We start from the raw sequence: 12,938 nt of genomic DNA, 5'->3' as shown, positions 1-12,938 counted from the left end.
TGGCAAGTTGTCCTCACCTACGGGTGGGACATCAATGTCAGGTCTATGCTATGGTACGAACATTGACTTGGGAGGTAATCAAGTCAGGGGGAACTATGAGTACCAAGGTTTCGGGGAGAGTCATTTCTTGCTTCAACCCCGGGGAGTGAACCTGATATCTCCTCGATTCGACTGGAGAATAGGTCTGGATGGCACGACCATTGCTTATGGCTTTACAGGTACATTGGCACACTCAATCCGTTCATCGTCTCCCTTCTCCGAACTCGTGTTTTTATGAGGTTGGCAACTTCTTTGTGCAAGAAGAATAGACCATCATTCTCTCAATAACAGAGATTGCGTTCTGAATGAGAGTTAACATACGAGACAAGAGGTGACTACAAAGGTGTGAGAATCTCATTCATAGTAAACGTGTTTTAAAACAGTGAATCTAACCAAAGCTGACAATATTTGCTAGCGGTAGCCTTAGGCTATTACAAATAGTATCAGAGCCAAACACCGAGCAGTATGCAAACAAGGACGTTGAACGTCCAAGGGAGGTGAATTGTGAGGTCCAACATTGGTTGGATAGGGGAATAGAGCATACCTTATAATAGTGTGGAAGGGTGTGAAAACCTCTTGCTAACAGACGTGTCTTAAAACAGTGAAGCTGACCAAACTGAACAATATCTATTAGCAGTGACCTTGAGCTATTACAAATGGTATTAGAGCCAAACACCGGGCGGTGTGCCAATGAGGACGTTGGGCCCTCAAGGAGGTAGATTGTGAGATCTCATATTGGTTAGAGAGGGGAATAAAACATTTCTTATAAGAGTGTGGAAACCTCTTCTTAGTAAACGTGTTTTAAAATCGTGAGGCTGATGGCGAAATGTAACATGCCAAAATGGATAATATATACTAGTGGTGGCTTTTGGGCTATTACAAATGGTATCAGAACCAGACACTGGACGGTGTGCCAATGAGGACATTAGGCTTCAAAGAAGGTAGATGGTGAGATCCCACATTGTTAGAGAAGGGAACATGGCATTCCTCATAAGGGTGAGTAAACACGTTTAAAATCGTGAGATTGATGGCGATAGACAATACATAACAAGCCAAAACAAATAATATATACTAGCGGTAGCTTTTGGGCTATTATAAATGATATTAGAGTTGGACATTAAACGATGTGCCATTGAAGATATTTGACCAGGGGAAAGAGTTGATTATGAAATCTCACATTAGTTGTATAAGGAAACTTTAACATTCCTTAATCTAGAACGGTAAATAATAAACAAGAAAATTCATTTAAACTTGGTTACATTTCAAAAATCATCCATAAAAGAGGGAGGTCTAATAAATACTAAATTTAAATGTAAGAATACAAAATTTCTACGTAGACAATAAATATAAAATACTAATCAAAATTAGTCCACCATATTTAATTTTTCTATCATATTTTTTAAGTTCTTGAGAATTCGAACATCAAGAACATTTGAAATCTATATTCGATAAACGATTAAATATATCATATGTTCATATTAAGATGTGATATCATTCGGAACATTTACGCAGATCTCCCAAAATCCAGAAAAGTCCGAACCCATAAATCCAGTTCCTCAGTCTTCCATCTCCCTGTGGGCGCACACAAATCCGGAATACCCACCAAATTTTTTCCCCCAGTTTCCTCTATGGCCAAGTCTCCCCCAACCCCAGTTCTATATATTGATCTTTGCTTCAATTTCAGATGTAGCAGCTTATCGGAATCGGGGTTTGATTCTTCTGAAGCTTCTTCGTTCTTTAATGGCGGTGTCGAAAGGGAAATACATGAAGTTTCAGGCCCGGAAATGGTCCACATTCAAGCTTTCCAAGATAATCATGGTCTTCCTTTTGGCACTTGGGGTTTCCATGTTCATCGCTTTCCGATTCTTCTCTCCTCCTGAAAGTTCTCATAGCGAGCTACTCCACCGTCTCGCTTCCGTCCAGCATAGAGCCGTCCATAGGTACTTTGGCAATGATTTTGATTTTGATTTTGATTTTTGATTTTGGAGCCCAACCCTCTTTTTTTGTTGCAGTGATGGGTTGGGGAAGAGAGGGGATCAATGGGTTGAGTTCATTTCATGGGAGCCTAGGGCTTTTGTTTATCACAATTTCTTGGTAAGTTCTCAGAATTTTGGATTTCTTTTGGCTTTTCTGTTTGGTTTTTGTCATGTTTTTGGTTGAAATGCTTGCTGATATGAATGATTTTGGACAGTCCAAGGAAGAATGCTTGTATTTGATTAGTCTTGCAAAACCGTACATGGCTAAATCAACTGTAGTGGATAATAAAACTGGGAAGAGTATAGATAGCAGGTCTGTGTGTGTCATTTTCATGTTTGTCATCAATAGAATTTGTCAATCCTGACAATGAGCTAACGTTGGTGGGGCTTACAATGTCATGTCCACAGGGTGCGCACCAGTTCAGGGATGTTTCTGAGAAGAGGGCAGAACAAAATAGTCAGCAACATAGAGAAAAGAATAGCAGATTTTACATTCATTCCCGTAGGTAATGATATCCAAATTTGCATGTTACCTTGGTCAATTTCTCATGCTTCTTGTGATGATTCTTATCTATAAGGGCTTCAAAACATGTTTGAATCATTGTTTTTGAAATTTTGCTTCTATGTGTTAGTCTAGTCTTGTCAGGTGGGACACTTAAACAAGATTTGTTCTATACGTTGTACAAGGGTGTAGTTGAGTTGAGTTGTGTAGATAGTTATTTCACTGTATTCAATAACATCAAGCTGTTCAATTATAGTTCAAAAACATGGTTAGTGATAAACGAAAGCCCAAACCAACTAATCATTAACAAATATTGTCCTCTTTAGGCTTTTTCTTTTTGGCTTCCCATCAAAGTTCTTAAAACAAGTCCGTTGGTGAAATGTTTCTATACCCTTATAAAAAATGTTTCGTTCTCCTCTCCGACCGATGTGGGATTTCTCAATATACTCCCCTTCGGGGCCTAACATCCTCGCTGGCATACCGCCTAGTGTCCACCTTCCTTTGAGGCTTAGCGTCCTAGCTGGCACATTGCGTGGTTTCCACCTTCCTTCGAGGCTTAGCGTCCTAGCTGGCACACTGTGTGGTGTGCACCTTCCTTCGAGGCTTAGCGTCTTCACTGGCACACCATCTCGTGTCTACCCCTTTGAGGTCTAGTGTCCTCGCTGGCACACCGTCCAGTGTCCACCCCCTTTGAGGTCAGCGTCCTTATTGGCACACTGCCCGGTGTCCACCCCTTCGGGGTCCAGCATCCTTGTTGGCACATCGCCCTGTGTCTGGCTCTAATACCATTTATAACATTCCAAGCCCTCCGCTAGCAGATATTGTTCTTTATGGGTTTCCCTTTCAGACTTTTCCTCGAGGTTTTTAAAATGCATTTGATATGGGGAGGTTTCCACACCCTTATAAAGAATGTTTTGCTCCCCTCTCCAACCGATGTAGGATTCACACATTGATGCTTGGTTGATGTTAGTAACATTCTTGGTCTTAGTTCATTTTGGTATTACTATCGTCATTTTGGTATTACTATCGATATTCACGAATTCAACGGAGCACAGAGAATGTGGATTTGTTTTCCATTTTAGTTTTTGGCCCAAACCAAGCAGGGCTTTGGTGAACACTATTCACATTCTTGGTCTCAATACATTTTGGAATTAATGTTGATATTCACTATTCCAAACAGAGCATGGAGAAGCACTTCAAATTCTGCACTATGAAGTCGGGCAGAAGTATGATGCTCACCATGATTACTTTGCTGATGAGTTCAACATCAAACAAGGAGGCCAAAGAATGGCCACCCTTCTCATGTATCTGTAAGATTCAACTTAGACATCTCTCAAACTCATCTTCCCCTCTCTACTTCTCTCTCTAAATTCATGACCGATACGAACGCAGATCAGACGTTGAAGAAGGGGGCGAGACAGTGTTCCCAGCAGCCGAAGGGAACTTCAGCTCGTTGCCTGGGTGGAATGAACTGTCTGAATGTGGTAAAGGTGGACTCTCTGTAAAACCAAAGATGGGTGATGCATTATTGTTCTGGAGCATGAGGCCTGATAATACCGTAGATCCTACAAGTTTGCATGGTTAGTGATATCTCCTGCACCAATTCTAATGAACAATATATATGTCTTTTCTCAGGGCTGTGGGATCATTTTAATGATGGTGAAGTAGAATTAATTTGACATTCTTGTGATGTAGGTGCTTGCCCTGTCATAAGAGGGAACAAATGGTCATGTACAAAGTGGATGCGTGTTAATGAATACTAATTCAAAGGTAACTGGTGTATATCTTTTTAATAGTTGTGTATAGATTATTCACTCGTGCGCACGTGCACACACAAATATACTTAGGACTCAGACTAAGATTTGGTATCTGCTGGCTTCAATATTTTCCTGTGTCCTTTGTGACGTGATCACTTTACCTATTTGTTATCGTTTCTAAGAGTGAAAGACTATCCTCATAAACCTACACGGGTTCTTTCAACATATTTTGTTTTCACTCGTATACTTCTTCGGAAAAATCCTATGGGGTCATCATCCAACGTAGAATTTTTCTAAACTAAGCACGCTTAATTTTGGAGTTTTTACGATTGAGTTATTGACATAGGAAGTAACTTCAATTCTTTTTCAGCTAATGGCCTCGATATTTTCCTGTGTCCTTTGTGACATGATCACTTTACCTACTTATTATCGTTTCTAAGAGTGAAAACTATCCTCATAAACCTACACGGGTCGTTTCAACATATTTTGTTTTCACTCATATGCTTGTTAAAGATGTCATCATCCAACGAAAAATTGTTCTAAACTAAGCACACTTAGTTTTGAAGTTTTTATGATTAAGTCATTGACATAGATAGAAAGTAATTTCAATTCTTTTTCAGTCTGTCTCAATCACTTTCATACAGATATGATTTCGTCTCGTCATTCGTGTGCTCTCTTTACTTGGGCCTCATAATTTTCAGAGACGGTTTGAAATAATAGCTCCAAATAGCTACGAATCTCGTGTTTTATTAGCAATATATGATATATTTGAGAATTTGACATGATTTTAAGTGAGACCATTTCCAAATTGCAGGGTGGAATGAAGGTATACATTTGTTAGAGGAGAAGAGAAGAAGACTGATTCTTATGTTTCAATATTTTTTGTTCTTAGTTTATTTCTTAAAAATTACATTTTTTTTAGGAATTACATATTTAGTTGTATAGTTACTTATACCATACGCAAACAGAAAAGTTGAGTTTTAGTGTACTTCTTGTTCCGAGCCTTGTTTCGATTTGGTCGGTTGCCAATTTGAGCACAACGTTTCTAATACATTTGTTTGACGTTTTGAGCCAAAAATGTTTCGGAAACTATCAATTGTCTTTTACGTCTAATAGTTTGAACTTGGTTTCAAACTTTCAAGTGGTTCTTGGTTGGGTGTGGACTATACAGTTCAAGATGATTCTCATCATAGTGTTCAGTTTATCTTGATTTACGATGAATTAAAAAGAGGATTTTTTACTTGCTTCAGCTACGTATCCTTGTGTGAGATCCCACATTGGTTGGAAAGAGGAACGAAACATTCTTTATATGGGTGTAGAAACCTCTCCTTGATAGACATGTATTAAAATTATGAAATTGATAACGATGTGTAACGGGTTAAAGCAGACAATATCTACTAACAGCTGACACTTCCAAGGGGGGTATATTGTGAGATTCAAAGGAAACGAAGCATTTCTCATAGGAGTATTAAAACTATGAGACTCTCTTTGAGATGTAACGGGTCAAAGGTAGACAATATCTACTAGTAATGTACTTTGGTTATTACACCTTCAAACCCTCTACCTGCCACCCGTGGTGGAAGTAAGCTGGGCTCCTATACTGGTTGTTCTTTACTTGTTCCCGTTTAAATACTAATAAATAGCTATGAATTTCGAAAAATAGATATGCGATACAGAACCGGGCCTACCATTGTAACACATCGAAAACTAGAATTAAAACCTAAAAATTATTAGATTTTAGAACATGAATGGTTGAGTGGAAAGGTTAGTGAATAAAGGTGTAATGTGGATTATAATATTTGGTTTAGGGTTGATTTAGGTTAAGACCTCACCTTTTCCTTTCCTAATGCTAAAAAGGAAATTCTTTAGACAATAATAAAACATTAATAAAACATTAATAATTAATGGAGAAAGAAAGGAATAACTTTATTTTATTTTATTTTATTTTTAAATCTTTTCGCCACATAAAACCCCAATTATAGGGCATATTCTTTGTCCTATGCTTTTAATAATAATAATAATTATTATTATTAATATATATATATATATATATAAAATTATCATATCGGGTTAAAACATTTTTTTTAGATCTAATTCGATGTAAAGCGAAGGACCTTACCAGGGCTTGACATGCCGCGAATCCTCTTGAAAGATGGGTGTCTTCGGGAACGCGGACACGGACGGTGCATGGTTGTCGTTAGCTCGTGTTATAAGGTGTTGGGTTAAGTCCCACAACGAGCGCAACCCTCATGTTTAGTTGGAACCCTGAGCCGACTGTTGGTAATAAGCCGAAGGAAAGTGAGGATGACGTCAAGTCATCATGCCCCTTATGCCCTAGGCGACACACGTGCTTCATTGTCCAGGACAAAGGGTCGTGATCCCGCGAGGGTGAGCTAACTCCAAAAATCTGTCCTCAGTTCGGATTGTAGGTTGCAACTCGCCTGCGTGAAGCTGGAATTGTTAGTACTCGCCGGTCAGCTATACGACGGTGAATTCGTTCCCAAGCCTTGTACACACCGCCCATCACACTATGGGAGCTGCCCATGCTTGAAGTCGTTATCTTAACTACAAGGAGGAGGATGTCGAAGGCCGTGCTAGTGATTGGAATGAAGTTGTAATAAGGTAGTCGTACTAGAAGGTGTGTCTGGATTACCTCCTTTTTAGGTAGAGCTAGAGCCATCAATTTTTTTTTATAAAATTAATTAAATAGTAATAATAATTCTTATAAATAAATTTTTAAAATTTCTATAAAAAAAAGTGACTAATTTTAACTAATTTTTAATTGTTTTAATAATAACTTTTAATTATTTAATATTATTTTATTTGGTAAAATTATTGCACATTAAAAAAATTATTAGGTTATTATTTTATTTTAACCAACGTGTTTTTTTTTTCCTTATTATTATAATTATTAAAAAAAATGTCAACTAATAATATTATATTCTTTTACTATAATAATCATTATAATTAAAGTTTTAATTTAATCAATTTTTAATAATAAATTAATTATTTTCTACTTATTACAAATATTTCCAAACCCATTACTAAAATATGAAGAAAAAAAAGTAGTTTTAAAATTTGTTTTTTAAATGAGTTAGTGATTTATAATTATTTTGACTTTATTTTATAAATCAATTTCAACATTCAATCCGTAAAAATTCATACCGATGATTCAAAATCTTGATTAGATACCTGATAGTCCTGACTGTTACAGGAACACGACTCTCCACAATGATATGATATTGTCAATTTTAAGCATAAGCTCTCATGGGTTTGCTTTGGGCTTCCCAAAAGGTCTCGTACGAATGAAGAGTATATTCTTAGATTATAAACCCATGACCATTCCCTAACCATCTAACACCGACATTCTCCTATATCCCATGATCACATTACCTAATATTTATTTATTAAGAATAAAAATTATTTCCACGAATCAACGTGAGTCATTTCAGTATGCTATGTCTTTATTCACAAAATTACTTTCAGCATGCAACAGAGTCAGAGTTACCAAAAAAGTAAGTACACCTTATTGGTATAGATAGTAACTTTCATTTATTTTAACCATTTCTTAGTCATTGTATTAGTAAAATTACTTCCATTTGGTTGTAATCTCCGTCGTAAATTAAATAATTCTTGAAAAAGCTATAAAGAATATTAATTAATTAATAACATAAGAAAAGTGATTCCCCATTAACAATACAAAATTTAATCAAACTTGACTTTATCGAGTGTCCATATTTCCTTAATGGTTCCTTTTTTAAAAATTATTAATTTAATTAATAATATTTCCCATTTATTATAATTATTTAATTCCAAGATTATTTTAATCAAATTGATTTAATTTTTGGTGGGACCCTTAGGGTATTGCAAGTAATTAAAAATTATTTTTTTAGGGTTTTTTTTTTTTTTTTTCCTTAGGCAATGACATGTGATTCCATGTGAAGAGGGTCCTCTCTTGTTGCCTCAAGAACCCTAAGATTCTTTTTACATAACGTTACATTCGTATTAACTTGTTTAATTTAATTAATATAACCTAATGTTTTTATATTCTTTTCATTAAATTTAGCTTAGCTTAGAAACTATAGTGATCGAATTATTCGTTTTAGGGTCTTGTTCAATAATATATATGTGTAACTGCCTAGATCTACCACTAGCAGATATTGTTCTACTTGGACTTTCCCTTTCGGAGGGATTCCCCTCAAGGCTTTGAAAGCGGTCTACTGGGGAAGGTTTCCACACCATTTATTCTCCTCAAGGCTTTAAAATTCACCCCCTTCGGGGCCCAACGTCCTTACTAGCACACCGCCTCGTGTTTACCTCCCTTCGAGAAACAACGAGAAGGTTGACACATCGTCCAGTGTCTGGCTCTGATACTATTTGTAAGGACCTAGATCCACCGCTAGCCGATAGTATACTCTTTAGGTTTTCCCTTTCGAGATTCATCTCAAGGCTTTAAAACACGTCTACTAGGGGAAGGTTTCCACATACTCATAAATAGTGGTTTGTTTTCCTCCCAACTCGGACATCACAATATACCTTTTTTGTGTTTGAGAAGATGAGGATTTGTTCAGACATCATTAACTTATTTTTCAAAATTAAAGTTTATATATAAATATTAATTTTAATAATAATAATAATATTATTATTATTTTTGAAATTTTCTATTCACTTACTCAAATTTCACTATGGAAAATTGCATCTCTATAAAATAAATAAATAAATTAATTAATTAATTACTACCTCTCCCCCACTCAATTAAATTATATTATATATGTGGCCTCACTTTTCTTAAAGTCCAAACAAAAATATAAATATTAATTTTTTAATTTTTTTTTCTCTTTAATTATTATTATTATTTGTTTATTAACTCATGACCCGTATATCTAATTTTTCTTTTTGACCTTATATTTCATTAAAAAAAATTGTAATTTTTCTTATTTTGTAAATAATTTTTAATTCATATAATGAAATTAAATTTTACTTATTTATCACATGTTAAGAAAATTAATGGTAGAATTATTGGTTGCATTAATTGGTAAACGACAAAAATTATAATTGACTTTATTTTTTTATTTTTATTAATATATAAATATATAAAGATTTTGTTTAAATTATATATAAAAGAACAAAACATAACGTTGGGAGTTTCACCCATTTTCTACCTTTTCTTGTTGGTTTAATATTATATAATATTAATTAATAATATATAACTTTAAATTATTAAAATATTTAATTAAAAATAAAAAAAGTTTAATCAAATCTAAAGAGTTATTATTTAATATTAGAGGTTGCTTCTCATTGATAGTTATTTTTAAATAATTCTTTATTTTATAGAAATAAAAAAAAAATATATGTTTTATTGTAAAAAAAGAAATATTTATATTTATTATATTTATTATATTTTTAATCAATACATAAAAATAAAAGCAAAATAAGAAAACCCAAAAAAAAAATAGTTTTAAAAAATCCCAAAAAAAACATCTTAATATTAAAAAAAAAAAAAAAACAACCTCTTGGCTGCTAGCCCTAAGCTCAAACCCTAATTTCTCACTAATTCAACGGGAATCTAATCAACTCCGATTTTCATTCTTACTTGACCTATGGTTCATAACAGAGAATCGAAATTTGCAATTCATAGAGACGTCACTGATATCTGAAGTTATGCTCAATGCTCTGGTTTTCTTGAGTTTTCGCTGAATGAGAAAAAGATGTTAATACTGATAACTTGAACTATGTCGGTGCTCTAATCTTCGTTTTCATATAATAAAAGAAAATGTTTTGATTAAGCTCGAGTTTCAATATATATATATATATATTTTTAGGTAATGGGCCAGAGTTTTTATTTTATGTCATCAATTTAATGTATATTATATAGTTGAAAGATGATGAATTTTCTTGAAGAAATTAAATATAAAGATAACTCCTTATATTTGCATAGAATAATTCAAGTATTTTTCACACACTTTATATATTTGCATAAATCTTAAACACTTCCTAACCTTTATCCAACGCCTTAGAACGGCGGCCGGCAGCCGTGAGCCCAAGAATAAGCCTCCTGATTCATCTGCCCACCGCCACCATTCGGCAGCAAGTTCGGCGGTAAATTGTACAACGGCGGCATAGCTGATGGATCTCCCACTCCGCTACCAATGCCTTGTGGTGAACTATCCCCTCCACCACCACCTCCGGTCGATGCCAGCCCTTGTCCTCCTCCTCCTCCTCCTCCGCCGTCCTCCTCCTCTTCCAACGGTAATCGCTCGTATGTTGCATTGGAAAATGTCGCAGCTATCACCATCACCGGCCCGGCAGCGGTGAGTGGCCCGACGACACTACCACCCACCACTTGCCCTTGACCACCAGCTAAGTAGATCGTTAGGCCCGCCGAGCCGGGCGGAGCTGGTCCAGGGAGGAAAGTTCCGGTCAATGAAAGGATCTCGAATCGACCATGGAGTGTCAAGACTGCACCAGGGGCCGACGGTTGCCGGAGGGTCACGTTCGTTACCGTCCCACTACCACTAAGCACAGACACACCTGAATCCACAATAATACGATTCTGTCCACCTTAAGCATAATTTCTGAAAATCTCGTACTTATAAATTTGTTAGATCAATTTAAATTTCACCTTTCTGACGCCGACGGGAGAATTGAGCGACACACTCAACGATATCAGCACCATTAGAAATCTCCACGACATGGCTTTTTAGGGCATTAGGGCTATCTCTAGTAACAAAGATAGGTGGCTTAGGCTTATTCTTGGACCCGGGTGGACGGCCGCGGGGGCGGCGAGAGGGAACGTCGACAGCTCCTTCCTTAGGCTCATCACTGCCACCGTTGTCTCTATCGTCATCGTCATCGCCACCACCACCACCGCCGTTGTTGTTCATGGAGATTCCGAGATCTGGTTTTCTCAAGGCAGAGGAGGTTGTGGATGTATGATCAACTCCGGAAAGACCCATCTGGGCGGAGGTCCACCACCGGTTAGCCATCTTCAAAGGGTGCTTTAAAAATCAAATCTTTGGTTCAGATCTTGAAGAATTTCAGGGTTTTTATTGTGAAGAATTTAAAAAAAAGGGGAAAGATGGAGAAATTAATATGATAATTAGAGGAAAAAGGATTAAATTAATTGGAATTAGGAGGTTTAAAGGAAGATTAAGGCAAAGGGGAAAGTACTAGAGAGGATGAAGTGATGATAAGAGGAAGGAGAAGACAAGGAAAAGAGATGCCTAGAGAGTTAAGATGGACAAGAAAGTATGTGAGGAGAGAGAGAAAGAGAGAGAAAGTGAAAAAATATTATTTTAGTTCAAAGGTATTGTATTTTTCTGTAGATATGGAACTCGAAAATGAAAGAGAAACTCGGGAGGATCTTTTCAATCCCAAAACAAAGCCATGAGAGTTTATGCTCAAAGTGGACAATATCATATCATTGTGGAGAGTCGTGTTCGTCTAACATGGTATTAGAGTCATGCCCTAAACTTAGTCATATCAATAGAATCCTCAAATGTCAAACAAAGGACTCCAAAAGAAAAAGAAGTCGAGCCTTGATTAAGGAAAGACGTACTTTGTTCGAGGGGAGATGTTGGATAATACTATCTCCATTGGTATGAGGTCTTTTGGGGAAGCCCAAAGCAAAACCATGAGAGTTTATGCTCAAAGTGGATAATATCATACCATTGTGGAGAGTCGTGTTCGTCTTTTGAATGAAGCAAAGTCAAAAGTTGAGAGTTCTCTTTTCTTTTTAGATTGAACTCTTTTTTAGGGTGTCTCTTGGAACACTTGCTTATTCCTGCCCTTTTCTTCTCCTCGAATCCACTTCAGGTCGGGTCGTTCTATGACGTGATGGTAAGCTAGCTAGGAGATATCATAAGTTGCATTCCTATTTTAGTTGTCCAAGCAAGTCAATCCCCATTCCACAATTGGGTTAACCTTCCTCTTGCAAAGGGGTCAATTTGTCCCCGTTTTAATTAAAGACTCAGAGCGAGCTATGAATCTATACCAAACCCGTTACACCATAAATCATTAAGGTTGAGTGTGATTGGGGTAATTTGAAGGGGGAGTGGTTGGATGAAGGTTGTATGGGTGTGCGACAAAGTCTTAGCTACCACTCTCTCTTGTTTATAGGTAAATTGTTTATGTATGAATCAAAAACTCCAAAGTTACTTTGATTTCATGTGTGGGATCAAAACAGATAATATTGATTAGCGGTGGGCTTAGGTTGTTATAAATGGTATAAGAGCCAAACACTGAAAATGTGTCAGTGAGGATGCTAGACCCCGAGGAGTGGATTGTGAGATCCCCATCAGTTGGGAGGGGAACAAGACATTCCTTATAAGAGTGGGGAAACCTCTCCTAATAGACGCATGCAATGAGCTCGGGCTTTTTACAGATGAGAAATCCTTCTTTAAATATGGAAGGAGTAAAAGAGAGATTCCTCACTGTTACTTATGGGGCCGAAATGAAGTTATATTCAGCTTTTCGTTACCTAAATGGGTCTGGAGATGAAGATTATATTCATCTCTCCGTTACCTAAATGGGGCTTGAGAATGGAAATTACATTCCTTATCCTCGGGCTGTTGTAGACGAAAAATCCTTATTCAAATATGGAGGAAGTGGAGAGAAATTTCTCTCGGTTACCTAAACGAGGTCGGAGATAGAGATTATATTCAT

General features: G+C 36.5%; 2 protein-coding genes across 2 annotated transcripts; one reads left to right on the top strand and one right to left on the bottom strand.

The window, feature by feature from the left end:
- Positions 1-1,523: 1,523 nt before the first annotated feature.
- LOC111465626 (probable prolyl 4-hydroxylase 3) lies at positions 1,524-5,358 on the top strand. The gene is made up of 8 exons (XM_023110104.1): positions 1,524-1,979; positions 2,052-2,133; positions 2,231-2,328; positions 2,424-2,521; positions 3,698-3,827; positions 3,910-4,097; positions 4,213-4,287; positions 5,089-5,358. The coding sequence occupies exons 1-7, from the start codon at positions 1,780-1,782 to the stop codon at positions 4,278-4,280; spliced, it is 864 nt and encodes a 287-aa protein (XP_022965872.1). The 5' UTR covers positions 1,524-1,779; the 3' UTR covers positions 4,281-4,287; positions 5,089-5,358.
- A 4,827-nt stretch (positions 5,359-10,185) lies between these two features.
- Positions 10,186-11,540, bottom strand: LOC111465619 (AT-hook motif nuclear-localized protein 19-like). Its single transcript, XM_023110093.1, has 2 exons — positions 10,897-11,540; positions 10,186-10,805 (listed from the first exon to the last, which is right to left on the bottom strand). Exons 1-2 carry the CDS (start codon positions 11,258-11,260, stop codon positions 10,288-10,290), a joined length of 882 nt encoding a protein of 293 aa, XP_022965861.1. The 5' UTR covers positions 11,261-11,540; the 3' UTR covers positions 10,186-10,287.
- Positions 11,541-12,938: the final 1,398 nt, after the last annotated feature.

Source organism: Cucurbita maxima, unplaced genomic scaffold, assembly GCF_002738345.1.
Source record: "Cucurbita maxima cultivar Rimu unplaced genomic scaffold, Cmax_1.0 Cma_Scf00029, whole genome shotgun sequence".
NCBI classification, from domain to species: Eukaryota; Viridiplantae; Streptophyta; class Magnoliopsida; order Cucurbitales; family Cucurbitaceae; genus Cucurbita; species Cucurbita maxima.
This window is presented reverse-complemented; position numbering and strand designations above follow the sequence as displayed.

What these genes read in the sequence shown, in the direction of transcription:
- LOC111465626 (XM_023110104.1), top strand. Translation starts at nt 1,780, where the DNA reads ATGGCGGTGTCGAAAGGGAAATACATGAAGTTTCAGGCCCGGAAATGG. An exon ending in GGGAAGAGTATAGATAGCAG is followed by an intron (nt 2,329 to 2,423) that starts GTCTGTGTGTGT and finishes TCATGTCCACAG; the next exon opens with GGTGCGCACCAGTTCAGGGA. An exon ending in GCCACCCTTCTCATGTATCT is followed by an intron (nt 3,828 to 3,909) that starts GTAAGATTCAAC and finishes ATACGAACGCAG; the next exon opens with ATCAGACGTTGAAGAAGGGG.
- LOC111465619 (XM_023110093.1), bottom strand. Translation starts at nt 11,260, where the DNA reads ATGGCTAACCGGTGGTGGACCTCCGCCCAGATGGGTCTTTCCGGAGTT. An exon ending in CTCCCGTCGGCGTCAGAAAG is followed by an intron (nt 10,806 to 10,896) that starts GTGAAATTTAAA and finishes TTGTGGATTCAG; the next exon opens with GTGTGTCTGTGCTTAGTGGT.